Source organism: Theobroma cacao, chromosome 2 (genome assembly GCF_000208745.1).
Source record: "Theobroma cacao cultivar B97-61/B2 chromosome 2, Criollo_cocoa_genome_V2, whole genome shotgun sequence".
Taxonomy (NCBI): Eukaryota; Viridiplantae; Streptophyta; class Magnoliopsida; order Malvales; family Malvaceae; genus Theobroma; species Theobroma cacao.
The window spans coordinates 37,591,235-37,605,966 of NC_030851.1; the positions used below are offsets into that span (position 1 = coordinate 37,591,235).

A 14,732-nucleotide genomic window follows, 5' to 3' on the forward strand; every position below is an offset into this window, starting at 1 on the left:
TATAGGAATCATCTCATTTGGACTTCTTTAGAGTGAGTTATGGTCAAAATACCAGAATATATTCAGAAAATTCTACACTTAATCATCCTTGCTCGATTCACCTCTACGAAGTTTTATGCACTTGCACACCTTTAAAATAAGGACTAAATCAATGATAAATCAAATTAAGACTTTTAACATAAATATGATCTAAAATTACTAAAATTAAACTTAATAACGAAAAGCATAAAAACAACCTAAAATAATTTTAAAACATAGGGACTTAGATATTTTTAATAATCAAACTATGGCAAAACAACTCTATATCATAGAGTTATCATCCATCGATACATTGAAGGATGTATCGATAGATTTGCATAAAGATGAACATCTATCGATACATTGTGAAATGTATTGGTAAATTTGAAGCAAAAAGTGCCCAAGGGAAAAAGTATCAATAGATTTCCCCCATGTATTGATACATGTAGGGCAACGAGCATTCTGCCTCATTTCTATTAATACATTGCTTAATGTGTTGCTAGATTTAGATGAAATCTGTGCAAATGTATTGATACATTCCCACATGTACTGGTACATCATTCGATGTTGACAAAAATAAAAAGGGTTTTAGGCCATCTAATCATTTTAAAGCTAACCTTAAACCCCTTTCTCTCTACCACCCCAAAAATCAAATGGATTTTTGTATCCATTTAGAGTGAATTAGAGCTAGGGAAACTCCTTTAGAGGTAAGATTACACCTTTTTACCTATTAATTTTTAATTTAATCGGTTAATAACCAAGAAATTCGATTTATTCTAGCTTTGGTGACTCCCCCTCGATTTGCTAGAATTTGAGAGCTTAGATTTGTGCAACCCAACTTTTAAGGTATGAGTTCTACTCATTGTTGAAGGATTTAAGATTGTATGTTGGATTGCTAAGAATTTAGTTATTTATGAAAAGTTGGGTATTTTCAATAGCCATGAATATATTTATATTTTAACGTTTTGATGTGTTTTAAGGGACGAATTAAGCTATTTGACTTGTTCGTGAGCTAGAGAATGACTGGACGCTGAAGTTGAGCTAAGCGGTGGGAGTGCCTCTAATTGCCACTATGAGAAAGTTTAATTAAAATGCATGTGATGCATGGCGCATGATAGATGCATTGCCTTGGTACTAATATATGTATGTAGGACTAAATGAACATGCTTAAGCTAAAGAACACTTATATATGAACAAATAGATTTTGGCATCCAATAGGTCCCCATCCCATTTGGTCACTCCATTGAGTTTGTCATGAGCTTCTACCCTCGATATATTTATTTTATATGTAGGCATGTTGTGCCATTGAACTTGTTTAAGGGTTATAAAGTATGAACCTGTTTGTTGGCCAATGTACGACTTTATAAATATTGTATTAAGTATGATGTATGCACAATGTGTCAAGGGTGATTTTATGTATTTGAATTTAAGTTATATTATGAGAATATTTTATGCATAAGTCCCTTGGCTATATGGTATGTGATTAAATTTCTTAGGCTTGTTCAGTCTCACGGGCCTTACCTGCTAGACTCATGTGTCTGTCGCAGACCCATAGGTTTAGGTTCTGACAAAGTTGGTATCAGAACGCCTAGGTTTAAAGTGTCTTAAGTAATCTTTTGTCTATCAATGAAGTGTCAAAATTAGTGTAAAATCTTATTCATGATTAGTGATTGCAGCCTATATTGTAAACGAGAGTCTACACAAACTCCTTAGTATTTACGAAGCTAATTCTTTGAACCCTGAATTTAAAAATTTTGAACTCAATATTGCTTTGTCTTAGTATAGGATAACGCTCAAGATAAGAGCTGCCTCAAGGATCACGGGAGAACTAGATACCTCGAAAGAACCTATAGAACAACCATGCATGTCCACGTCAAGGAGTCATAGCCGAAGTAGAGTAGCTAGACACACTAGAAATGTGGAACCCAATTGCATGTATACAGGGGATGAGAATATGGGAGTTGGAGATGACTACTCTGCAAGAGGAGGTGTCACCCTAGAGGATTTGGTAGTAGGATTGCAAAGTTTGGCTAATGAATTTGCTGAGTTCCATAATAGAGGACAGGCATAATTCGAGGAATGGGTTGATTCTAGTTCACAAGATCTAGACTACATGCCTCAATGTTAACATCAGAGAGGGGCTATTGAGGTTATTTTGGCATATTTTATGAAGTTAAAGCCCCCGTCTTTCATTGGTTCAGATGTGGAGAAAGATCCATAAAGATTTCTAGAAGATATAGAGTGTATTTGTTCAGTTTTGGGATACTCCACACATCGATTAGCGGAATTAGTAGGATTCAAATTGAAAGATGTGGCCAGAATATGGTTTATGTCACGCAACAAAAGTACACCATCTAGTTTAGCCCCAATGACATGGGAAGAATTTGTCTAAGCTTTCTTGGATCACTTTTTGCTTGAAAGCATGAGAGACGCAAAGGCACAAGAATTCGAGACATTGATACAGACCCTAGACATGATGGTGACAAAGTATGATGTACACCCAATTATCAAGATATGTTCCTAACTTGGTCTTAACTAAGCAAAAGAGGATCAAGAGATTTATTATGGGACTAATTGAGCTGTTGTTTAGAGCTCTTGCCACCTAGAAGTTTGCCTCATATATGGTAGTGGTGGATACGGTTAAAATGATTGAAACCAAAAGAATGGAATCTAAATTGGAAAAAGCTAAGGGTCGGAGAGCTTGGACACAAGGCCAACAAAGTCATAGAGATTATAGCACGACTAAGAGTCCAACATTTATACGCCATCAAAGTCATGAGGGAACCACTCTTACACGCTAGCTACCCAAGAATAGTGATTCATTTAGGCCACGTTCTATACGAGAGCAATCTAGCGGAGCATCCAACTTTGAGCCCAAATTAAAGGGTGTTTATGTAATTACCATGGGAAGGCACATGGTGGACTGTGGCATAAAGTAGTTGGATTTTGTTTTGGACGTAGCCAATTTGGACATTTGATGAAAAATTGCCCAATACAAAGGCAATCGGTGGAGGTTGAGCATAGATATGGGAGACAAGTGTCAAATACTCCATCTAAAATGGCACCGACTAGGAGAAATGTTAGAGGTTACAAAGATGAGGGCATAGCCTCAACGTCTCAAGGTAAATCGGCATAACCAGGTAATGTTGGTGGAGGTCAAGCGTCAATGTTTTCTTTGACACTGTAAGATGCTCAAACTTCTAATGTAATGGTCATAAGTACACTTCCTATTTATGGTACCGAAATTTTAGTTTTATTTGATCTCAAATTAATACATTCTTTTGTGTCACCATACTTTATATCGAAACTGAATAGGTTTTATATTAGTATGGATGAATCCTTGACTGTGACTTCCCCTTTAAAAAAAGTGTTTATGGTTAAGTATATGTATAAGTCCTGTGTGGTCTGTATTAAAAATAAGGACACATTAACAAACTTCATGTTGCTGCTCACTTTGGACTTTGATGTGATATTGAGAATGGACTAAAGTAGACTGCTACCTTAAGCTTATGAACTTTAAATTCCCAGGGGAACCTTCGTTTATAATTTATGGGCATAACAGTCTAATGTTTGCAAAAATTGTGGCGTATATTGTCGTTAGACAAATGCCATGGCAAAAAGGATAAAGGTATCTAACAATGGCAAGAGATGCTTCATTGGATGAAAGGAGTATGGATTTTGTACTGGTAGTAGGTGAATATTCAGATGTGTTTCTAGATGAACTGCCCGAATTACCCCTTGAAAGGGAGATTGAATTTTATATTGATTTGACTTCAAATACAAAGCCAATTTCTATACCTCCTTATCAAATGGCACTAACTGAATTATGAGAACTTAAGGAAAAATTAGAGGATTTATTGAACAAGGGCTTTATACGCCCAAGTGTCTCTCCTTGGGGAGCTCTAGTGCTGTTTGTTAAAAAGAAGAATGGTAGCCTGCAGTTGTGTATTGACTACCGACAACTCAATAAGGTGACAATAAATAATAAGTATCCACTCCCGAGGATCGATAATTTATTTGACAAGTTGTAGAGTGCAATATGTTTTTCTAAGATTAATTTACTCTTGAGATATCACCAATTGAGAATACGAGAAAGTGATATACCTTAGACAGCGTTTTGCACACCCTATAGACATTATGAAAATTTCTGGTGATGTTGTTTAAACTCATTAATGCCCCTACAGCTTTTGTGGACTTAATGAATAGAGTGTTTCAAGCATATTTGGATAAGTTTGTGGTCGTATTTATAGACGACATATTATTGTATTCTAAAAGCCCAAAGGAACATGCGCTGCACTTAAGAATCATGTTGTGAATGTTGAGAGAGCTTAAATTATATGCTAAATTTTTTAAGGGTAAATTTTGGTTGAGTAAAGTCAATTTCTTGAGACATGTGTCTAAGAAATGGCTACAAGTTTTTCCTAGTAAAGTAAAAGATGTGAAAAATTGACCAAGGCCAACATCTGGAACAAAAGTTAGGAATTTTCTGGATTTAACTAGGTATTACAAATGTTTTGTGTAAGATTTTTCTAAGATTGCATCCTCTTTGACAAGACTAACTCAGAAAGTAGTTAAGTTTGATTGGTCCAATACATGTGAGGCTAGTTTCAAAGGCTTAAGGCCTGTCTCACTTCCACACCTATGTCGAGCCTACCATGTGGATCTAAAAACTATAAAGTGTATTATGATGCATAATGGATTGGATTAGGTTGCATGTTAATGCAACATGAAAAATTTATAGCATACGCCTCTTGATAATTAAGGAGGCATGAACAAAACTACCATACGCAAGAGCTGGAGATGGCAGCGTTCATATTTTCTTCAAAAATTTGGAGTTATTATTTGTATGGAAAGACCTGCGAAGTATAAACTAATCATAAAAGCTTAAAGGATATATTTCAACACAGAGATTTGAATTTGAGATAGCATAGGTGGTTGGAGTTATTGAAAGATTATGACTACACCATACACTACCATCTCAGCAACGCAAATGTGGTGGCGAATACCCTTAGCTGAAAGTCGATAGGGAGTTTAGCACATGTAACTGTGAAAAGATGATCCTTGGTTCAAAGTTTGTATGATTTGGGCAATATGACAGTACATTTTGAGGATAATAATTCAAACACCTTATTAGCATATTTTAGAGTCCGACCAATGATTTTAGATCGGATTAAAGCTGCCTAGGACCAGGATGAATATTTGGTGAAAATATTTAGGGACATGAGTAAAGATAGAGCTTGAGACTTTGTGTACAACACTAATGGCTTAACTAGATTTCAATTAGGAGTTTACGTGTCGTATATGGATGGTTTGAGAAATGAGATTTTCGAAAAGGCTCACGTTGTAGCCTATGTGATACATCCCGGAGCCACTAAGATGTATCATGATTTGAAGTTTGCTTACCGATGGCCAAGATTAAAGAAAGACATGACGAAATACGTCTCTAAGTGTTTAACTTCTTAGCACATGAAAACTGAACATCAAAGACCTTCAAGACTGCTACAACCGTTATCGATACCCGATTGGAAGTAGGACCATGTGGCAAGGAACTTTGTGATGGGTTTACCACAAACTAAGGGAAGCTATGATGCTATTTGGGTAACAATAGATTGGCTAACTAAGTCAGCTCACTTGTTGTCGGTCAAGACTAAATATGAAGCAGCTTGGTATGCCTAAATTTATATCAATGGGATTGTAAGGCTACATGGTGTTTCGATAATGATAGTGTTTGACAGAGAACTGCAATTCACAAGTTAGTTTTGGAGGAAACTATAAAAGACCTTAAGAACAAGATTGAATTTTAGTACAACATTCCACCCATAGACGGATGGTTAATCTAAATGCACCATTTAGACATTCGAAGATATGTTGAGAGCAATTATTCTCGACTTTGGAGTCTCATGGGATCATTATTTGCATTTCATCGAGTTTGCATATAACAATAGCTACCAAGCCACGATTTGTATGGCTTCGTATGAGGCTCTACATGGATGAAAATGTAGGTCACCCATTGGTTGGCTTGAAGTTGGGGAGCGAGAACTCTTAGGACCAGAAATAGTCCAAGAAGCTGAGTGAAGTATCCATGTGATACGAGAAAGAATGCTAACAGCTCAAAATTGCCAGAAATCTTACATCGATTATCGACGCCAACCTTTGGAGTTTGAGGTTGACGACTATGTGTTTTTGAAAATCTCACCAACCAAAGGAGTTAAGAGATTCAAAAAGAAAGGGAAACTGAGCCATAAGTACATCGAACCCTTTGAGGTGCTAAAGTGTGTTGGCGCAATTGCTTATCACTTGGTGTTGCTGCCTAATTTGTCCGATGTTCATCTAATTTATCATGTATCCATACTTAGGAAATATGTTTCTGATCCTTCGCATGTGATACAATATGATGAAGTCCAATTACAAGACAGACTTAGTTATAAAGAACTGCCTATAGCCATGTTGGATCGGCAACTAAAATGACTTCGCTCCAAGGACATTGCTACGATGAAGGTATTATGGCAAAGCCATTCAATTGAGAAAGCCACATGGGAGCTTAAAGAGGAAATGCAAGAAAAATATCCCCACCTTTTTAAGGTTTGACATATGTTTTGACTTGTGGTGTGTAATTAAATTCAAGGATGAATTTCCTATAAGGAGGAGAGAATGTAACACCCTAATTTTCAATGGAAACTAAGTTAACGAAGGATTATTTATAAAACATATTGAGTCTTGAGGGGTTTGATGATATGTTAAGTATGCCAAGTGTATGGGAATATGAATATTGACACTTAGGCAAATTTTTATGAAAATATGTGATAAATCCAATGGCTTGAGGTTTTGATTCAAGTTTTAAGTGATATTCGAGGATATATGTGTATGGATTTGAGTTATATGAATAGTTTGTAGTGTGATATCAACAAGGAATGATTTTAGAGTGATAAGTTTAGATTTTTAGAAATTTTGGAAGCTAAAAATCTGTCTAAGGGGAAAAATGTATCGATACATTCCCTAATGAATCAATACATTTTTAGCAGAATGAATAATATAAAGCGTACAAGAGATTTTCTATAAGTACATTTAAGGATGTATCAATAGATTTGAATAAGGATGAAAATCTATCGATACATTATCAAATATATCAATAGATTTGAAACAGAGAGCACCTAGTGGAAAAAGTATTGATAGATTTCCTCTATGTATCAAGACATGTAGGGCAGTGAGCATTCTACCTCATTTTTATTGATACATTGGGCAATGTATCATAGATTTAGACAAAATCTGTGCAAATTTATTGAAACATCATTACGTATTGGCAAAAATAAAAAAGGTTTCGGGCTATCTGCCTATTTTAAAACAAACCCTAAACCCTTTTCTCTCTCTACCACCCCAAAAACCTTCACTCTTGAACATATTTTTGGAGCCATTTAGAGTGAATTGGACCTTAAAAAACTTCTTTAGAGGTAAGATTACACCTTTTTATTGATTGATTTTCAATTTAATCAGTTAATAACCAAGAAATTTGATTTATTTCAACTTTGGTGAATCGTGGATGATGTGACATAGCCTCGAAAAAGGTAGAGATAGATTTGATTTGATATGACACTCTGGCAACTAAAATGTGCCTACAAAGTATAACATTAATTGGCTTTAAGGATAAGCTTAATGGAAATGTACTCTTTGTGGAAATTTCATAAGAATGACTAATATGCCCTTAATATTGGAAATGCTTGTTAGAGCACTTTGTTAGCATTGAGGATGCTACATATGTGTATTTATGTGTATGTGTGTGTGTGTCTTTTATCTACACCCCTCAATGAGTATTAGATGACTCACTTATTTTTGTGCCATGTGCAGATAATAGCTCACTAGTCAGGGAGTGGCAAAGGTTATCTGTAGACAAATCGATTTTGGCATCCGATAGGTCCCCATCCCATTTGGTCACTCCATTGAGTTTGTCACAAGCTTTCAACCTTGGTATATTTGTTTTCTACGTAGGCACATTGTGCCATTGAACTTGTGTAAGGGTTGTAAAGTACGAAACTTGCCACCACCCGGTACTCCCTTCGAGCCCGTGACAACCGTCGCGACATCCCGATAGACATTCATTGCCCAAAATGCCAACCGGAACCTCGTAAGGGTTTAATATCAGTTTTCGCACCTCCCCTGTGAGCTACAGTTGTTAAGTATCATGTTTTGAAAGATTATAAACTATTTCTAAATCAAAACAATAGAAAAATAATTTTTTTTCTCACATGGGCATTTTGGTCATTTTTTCCCAAAAATCTCGAAACTAGCTAAAAATGTAGTGTGCGAGTAAAAAACACATATTTCATAATCAAAAATAAGTTTAGATGTCAAAAACATTCATTTGAAATGAAATTATAGCTATTTGAATATAATAAAAATATTCAATAAAATATTTTATTTTCTTATAAAATAATATTTATAGAGCTATCGGTAAATAATTTTTGTAGTATAAAAGCTAAATAAATTCATACATACTGTAATACAGATAACCAAAGCATAAAATTTAATTTACAATGACACGTGGGCCCACGAACGACCAAAAGTATCAAAAGCGGTAAACCTACAGTTTTTGAGGATGCAAATCCAACTGTAGCCCTCAACAAAGTGAGCTATCTATCGACTATCCTGAGCCTAAAAGGGGTGAAAATGAGGGTGGTGAGATTACATAATCCTAGTAAGTAAACAAATATCATCTAAAATATCTAAAGCTGAGTAAATGGAGACAGATAAAATAGTTTAACATACTGTAATTCATCACCTTTCAACTCATTTCCACCAAATAAAATCAATTTATATAAATCGAGTAATCAACATGGCTTATGAATTTCTTAAAACTTTGGCTCGTACTTGTCGTAACGTGCGGGTTCGGGAACTCGACCGCCAGACGTGATGAAAACTCTAAAAACTAGGAGTCGCCACCAATCTTTTTTACTATATGCGATTGGCCACTTATTGACTCGATTCTAATCGATGAGGCCTTAAATTAATTTTAAGCCCACCGAAAAGAACCTTAAACTGGTCTATGTTTTTCTAGATCTAAGTTCGGGAGTACGGTTACGCCCGGGGAAGGATTAGCATCCCCGGGATGCCCGTTCCATGAACGGTAATATTTTTAGATTATTCTATTAAGCTTTAATTTTTTAAGTTCACTATATTTTCTTAGTTATTATTCCCTTATTTTATCTCCTATTCAACCTAAAATGGAATGCAAATGTGAGGTAAAATGAAATGCATGGTATGAGATGAAAAATGTCAGACGAATAACCTTTTATCGAGGACGTTTTCTGGGATCCGCCCATCATACTGGTGGGATCTAGGGCGTTTTCTCACCTAAGGAATTATCCGAGAAATTCGTCTTCGCAAATTCGATGAATAAATCCCATCATCGGGGTTATCGTACATTTAAAAAAAAAATAATGTTTTCATGATTAATGAACCTAATACGAGCGAAAGCCTTTTATTAAAGATGTTTCTCAAGCCCTCCCATCATACTGGTAGTGCTTCCACTACTCTACCAAATGTGATTTTTTCGCGTCTGGCAAGAAAGATGGTGTCCACACCCTGCCAGACGTACTACTTTTTTTTAAATTTTTTTAATTTTATATTATAATTATTTTATGATTTCTAATTAATTAAAATTTTATTATCTTTTTTTTGTATCTACAGTTGCCCCTCTTTGCGCATTTCAAAAATTCGAAATAGTGCAAAGACGTAGACACTGTTTTTAACTAAATTTTTTTATTCTCTTACCAAGGTTCTTTTTCTTCTTTTTTTTTGTTTTTTTTTGTGTTTTTTTTTTGTTGTTTTTTTTAATTTTTTTTAAATGAGACTCCTCAAAGTTGAGGCGATGAAACTTTAAAAATAAACTCTTCAAAATTGAGGCTACGAAACTTTTTTTTTTTTAAATGAGATTCCTTAAAGCTGAGGCAACGAAACTTTAAAAAATGAACTCCTCAAAATTAAGGCTACAAAACTTTAAAAATAAAACTCCTCAAAACTGAGGCAACGAAATTTTAAAAATGAAACTCCCCAAAGCTGAGGCAACATAACTTTTTAAAATGAACTTTTCAAAGCTGAGGCAACGAAACTTTTTTAAAAATGAACTCCTCAAAACTGAGGCAACGAAACTTTTAAAATGAACTCCTCAAAGATGAGGCAACATAACTTTTAAAATGAACTTCTCAAAGCTGAGGCAACGAAACTTTTAAAAATGAAACTAATTACCCGGAGCTTTTAGAAGATGCACCCGGAGGATTTAAGAGAATAATGTGCCTAGAGGTCTTCAGAATGTACCCGAAGGATTTAGGAAATGTGGCTCCTCGAAAACTGAGGCAACGTAACTTTAAAAATGAACTCCTCAAAACTGAGGCAACAAAACATTTTTTTCATTTTTGAAATGGTAAAAAATAATCAATTCCTCATCTGAGGTTTTACGACTTTAAAGATGAATTTCCTTCTTTTTCAGTTGTTTTAAAATTTTGAACATGGCAATTTAAATATCCTAACCATCTTCATCAACTTTTTTTTTTAAAGTGTTTTAGAGCTTTCTCTTTAATCATTGGGGGATGAACCGATCACACTTTCGATCTCTCGTCTTCCCCAATTCATTGCTCACAACTGTTTTCTTCCTCTATCATATGCATGGTTCAATCTTTCTTCACATTTTTACTATTCTTCATTATGTTGCTATTTCCATTTCTTTCTTTCTTTTCTTAGTCTTTTCTCTTTCTTTTTTATATTACCAGACTCCATTTCATTCCTTGTCAATTATGATCCTTTTTCAAAATATTACAAACATTTCTTTATTTTATCATGCTTTTTATTAAATATCATTCCAATTTTATGACAAATGCAATGCAATGTACTCATATCTCCTCTCTTGGCAGAATGAAAATGATGACAATGTTGGGAGTAGAAAGGCAATTTTTCATTAGGAAAAAGGGAAGTTTCTACAATCAAGCATAATGACAAGGAACAGGGGAAAACCAATTAATACAAAAGGGATACAATTCTTTCTTTAATGACTGTTCCGATAGATATCAACAGTAGTCTCAAAATTTTATCCTGAAACAAGCACAATCGTCAGCTCCCTTGTCTTTTGTCTAAACATCTCGGATCATGATTTTCACCCCTTCTATGTTAAGTCCTTGTAGTACTTGGACCTCCTTCGTGTCTAGACCGCCCTTTCGAGTTTTCGCCCTAAACACATCTCCCATACTCAAGTCGCCTTTTCATGTTTTCAACTTGAAAATTTTTCTCTTTTTTTTTTTTTGTTCTTTTCTTTTTTTCTTTTTTTTCTTTTTTTTTACGCAAAATATTTCTTGACAGCATCGGCATTCACTGGGTTGGAAAACTCCCTTCCGTCCATCTCTGTCAAAATTAGTGCTCCTCTTGAAAAAGCTTTCTTCACTACAAATGGTCCTTCCCAATTTGGCTTCCATTTCCCGCGAGGGTCCTGCTGGTTCGGAAGAATTCTTTTTAACACTAACTCTCCCTCTTGAAACTGACGAGGATGTACCTTCTTGCCATATGCCCTCATCATTCTCTTTTGATATAACTGCCCATGGCAAAGTGCCGTCAACCTTTTTTCTTTTATGAGATTCAATTACTCATAACGAGTGTTAACCCATTCGGCTTCTTCCAACTGTACTTCTTTAAGGATCCTTAGGGAAGGGATTTCTACTTCAATTGGCAAAACTACTTCCATCCCATATACCAAAGAGAACGGCATAGCTCCCGTGGAAGTTCGGATTGTTATGCAATAAGCATGCAAAGCAAACGGTAACTTCTCATGCCAAACTTTGTATACATCTGTCATCTTTTCAATTATCCTTTTGATGTTCTTGTTAGCTGCTTCTACCACTCCATTCATCTTTGAGCGATAAGGCATTGAATTGTGATGCTTGATCTTGAACTTGGCACAAACCTCTTTCATCATTGAACCATTGAGGTTACTAGCGTTATTTGTGATGATCCTTTCCGGGAGACCATAGCGGCATATTATTTCTTTTTGGATGAACTTACATACCACTTTCTAGGTTACATTAGCATAAGATGATGCTTCTACCCACTTAGTGAAGTAGTCAATTGTCACCAGAATAAACCGATGCCTATTTGATGCCTTCAAGGTTATTAACCCAATCACATTCATGCCTTACATTGAGAATGGCCATGGTGATGTCAATACATGCAATGAATTTACAGAACTGTGGATTTTGTCTGCGTATATCTAACACTTGTGACACTTTTGAGCGAAATCTATACAATCTGTTTCCAACGTGAGCCAGTAATACCCTGCTCTCATGACCTATCTTGCCAACATATGCCTACTTGCATGTGCCCCACAAATTTCTTCGTGAACTTCCTCAACTATTCTCCGAGCTTCGGTTGAATCCACACATCTCAAAAGCACTTGATCCCTAGTTCTCTTGTATAAGATGTCCTCATTCAAGAAGAAATTCATTGCCAACCTTCTAATGGTTTTCTTATCATTTTCTGAGCTTTGTTCCGGATACTGCTGAAACTTGAGATAATGCACAATATCATGGTACCACGATTTCTCGTCTACTTTTTCCTCTACGCTAGAGCAATGCGCAGGGCACTCTCGAACATTAATCATGATGGGTTGAATCTTAACATCGGTACCAACGTTGAACATTGCTGCCAGCGTGGCTAATGCATCAGCCATTTGATTCTCCTCTCGGGGCAAATGGGTGAAGCAAATCTTATCAAAATTTTCAATTAGCTTTGAAACATACTTATGATACCAGATTAACTTCAAGTCACGTGTCTCCCATTCTCCTCGCAACTGATAAATGACCAAAGCAGAATCCCCATACACTTCTAAAACGTGAATTTTCCTCTCGATTGCTGCTTGAAGACCCATGACACAAGCTTCATATTCAGCCATATTATTGGTGCAATAGAAGTTAAGTTTAGCTGTGACGGGATAATGATCTTCTTCTGGTGACACTAACACAGCTCCTATGCCATGCCCTAAGGCGTTCGAAGCTCCATCAAAAAACATCTTCCAATTCTTTTTCTCCTCTGATTCCTCCTCATTTGTTTGACAAACTGACATCAGGTCCTCATCTGGGAACTCAGACTCCATTGGTTCATAATCCTCCCCCACCCTTTTCGCCAAAAAATCTACGATTGCATTTACTTTAATAACTTTTTGGGACACATATACAATATCATATTCAAACAACAACATTTGCCATCTTGCCACTCTACCTGATAAGGATGGTTTCTTGAAGATGTATTTAATAGGATCCAACTTCACAATGAGCCAAGTGGCATGATATAGCACGTACTGCTTGAGTCGATGCGTTGTCCATGCTAAAGCACAACACATCTTTTCCAACAAGAAATACTTGGACTCGTACTTAGTGAACTTTTTACTCAAGTAGTAAACTGCCCTTTCTTTCTTACCAGTTTCATCATGCTGTCCCAACACACATCCCATGGATCCTTCATTTACTGTCAAGTACAAAAGGAACGGTCTCCCGACCACAAGTGGTACCAACATTGACGGACTCAATAGATATTCTTTAACCTTGTCAAAAGTAACTTGGCACTCCTCGTTCCATGCCCTAGGATTGTGTTTGTGAAGGAGCTTGAAGATTGGGTCACATTTGAGTGTGAGTTGTGATATGAACTGGGCTATATAAATCAACATTCCCAAGAATCCTCTAACTTCTTTCTGTATTTTGGGAGGAGGTAAATCACGGATTGCTTGAACTTTATCTGGGTCAACTTCTATTCCTCTTTCACTGACGACGAACCCAAGTAACTTTCTTGAAATGACTCCAAAAAAGTACTTTGTCGAATTTAATATGAGCTAAAACTTCCGCAACCTCTTAAATAACCTTTCAAGATTGGTCGCATGGTCCTATGTTTTACGAGCTTTTACAATCATATCATCCACATACACCTCAACCTTTTTGTGCATCATATCATGAAAAAAAGTCACCATGGCTCGTTGATAAATTGCCTCAGCATTCTTTAAACCAAATGGCATTACCTTATAACAAAAGGTCCCCCACATAATTATAAAGGTAGTTTTCTCTCTGTCCTCCAGTGCCATCTTAATTTGGTTATACCCTGAAAAATCATCCATAAAGGAAAACATGGAATGGCTGGCAGTATTGTCAACAAGGGTGTCAATGTGGGGTAGAAAAAAATTATCTTTTGGGCTTGCTCTATTCAAATCTAGATAGTCCACACACATTCTTACTTTCCCATCATTCTTAGGCACTAGGACAATATTTGCAACCCATTCAGGGTACTTAGCTACTTCTAAGAATCCTGCATCGAATTGTTTTTTCACCTCTTCCTTAATTTTCAACAGCATTTCAGGTTTCATCCTTCTCAACTTTTACTTAATTGGTTTGCATTCAGGTTTCAAAGGCAGTTTATGGGCTACAATGTTTGTATTGAGTCTCGGCATATCTTGATAAGACCACGCAAACACATCTTTATATTCATGAAATAGCTTTATTAGTTTTTCGTTTTCAATTAGCACCAACGTCGTACCAATTCTAACTTCTTTCTTATTATCTTCATTTCCCAAATTAATTGTTTCAAGTGTCTCTTGATGTGGGACAATTTGTCTCCCCTACTGTTCTGCTAGTCTTAACAAGTTCGGAGTTAAATCGTAATCTTCCACATTTTTTATATCGTCAAGTTCACTGACA

At 35.9% G+C, this 14,732-nt stretch overlaps 1 protein-coding gene across 1 annotated transcript; it reads right to left on the reverse strand.

Annotated features, from left to right (window-relative positions):
* On the reverse strand, positions 12,341-14,401 carry LOC108660728. The gene is made up of 2 exons (XM_018115011.1): positions 14,273-14,401; positions 12,341-13,876 (listed from the first exon to the last, which is right to left on the reverse strand). The coding sequence occupies exons 1-2, from the start codon at positions 14,399-14,401 to the stop codon at positions 12,341-12,343; spliced, it is 1,665 nt and encodes a 554-aa protein (XP_017970500.1).

What these genes read in the sequence shown, in the direction of transcription:
- LOC108660728 (XM_018115011.1), bottom strand. Translation starts at nt 14,401, where the DNA reads ATGAAACCTGAAATGCTGTTGAAAATTAAGGAAGAGGTGAAAAAACAA. An exon ending in TGCCTAAGAATGATGGGAAA is followed by an intron (nt 13,877 to 14,272) that starts GTAAGAATGTGT and finishes CGGAAGTTTTAG; the next exon opens with CTCATATTAAATTCGACAAA.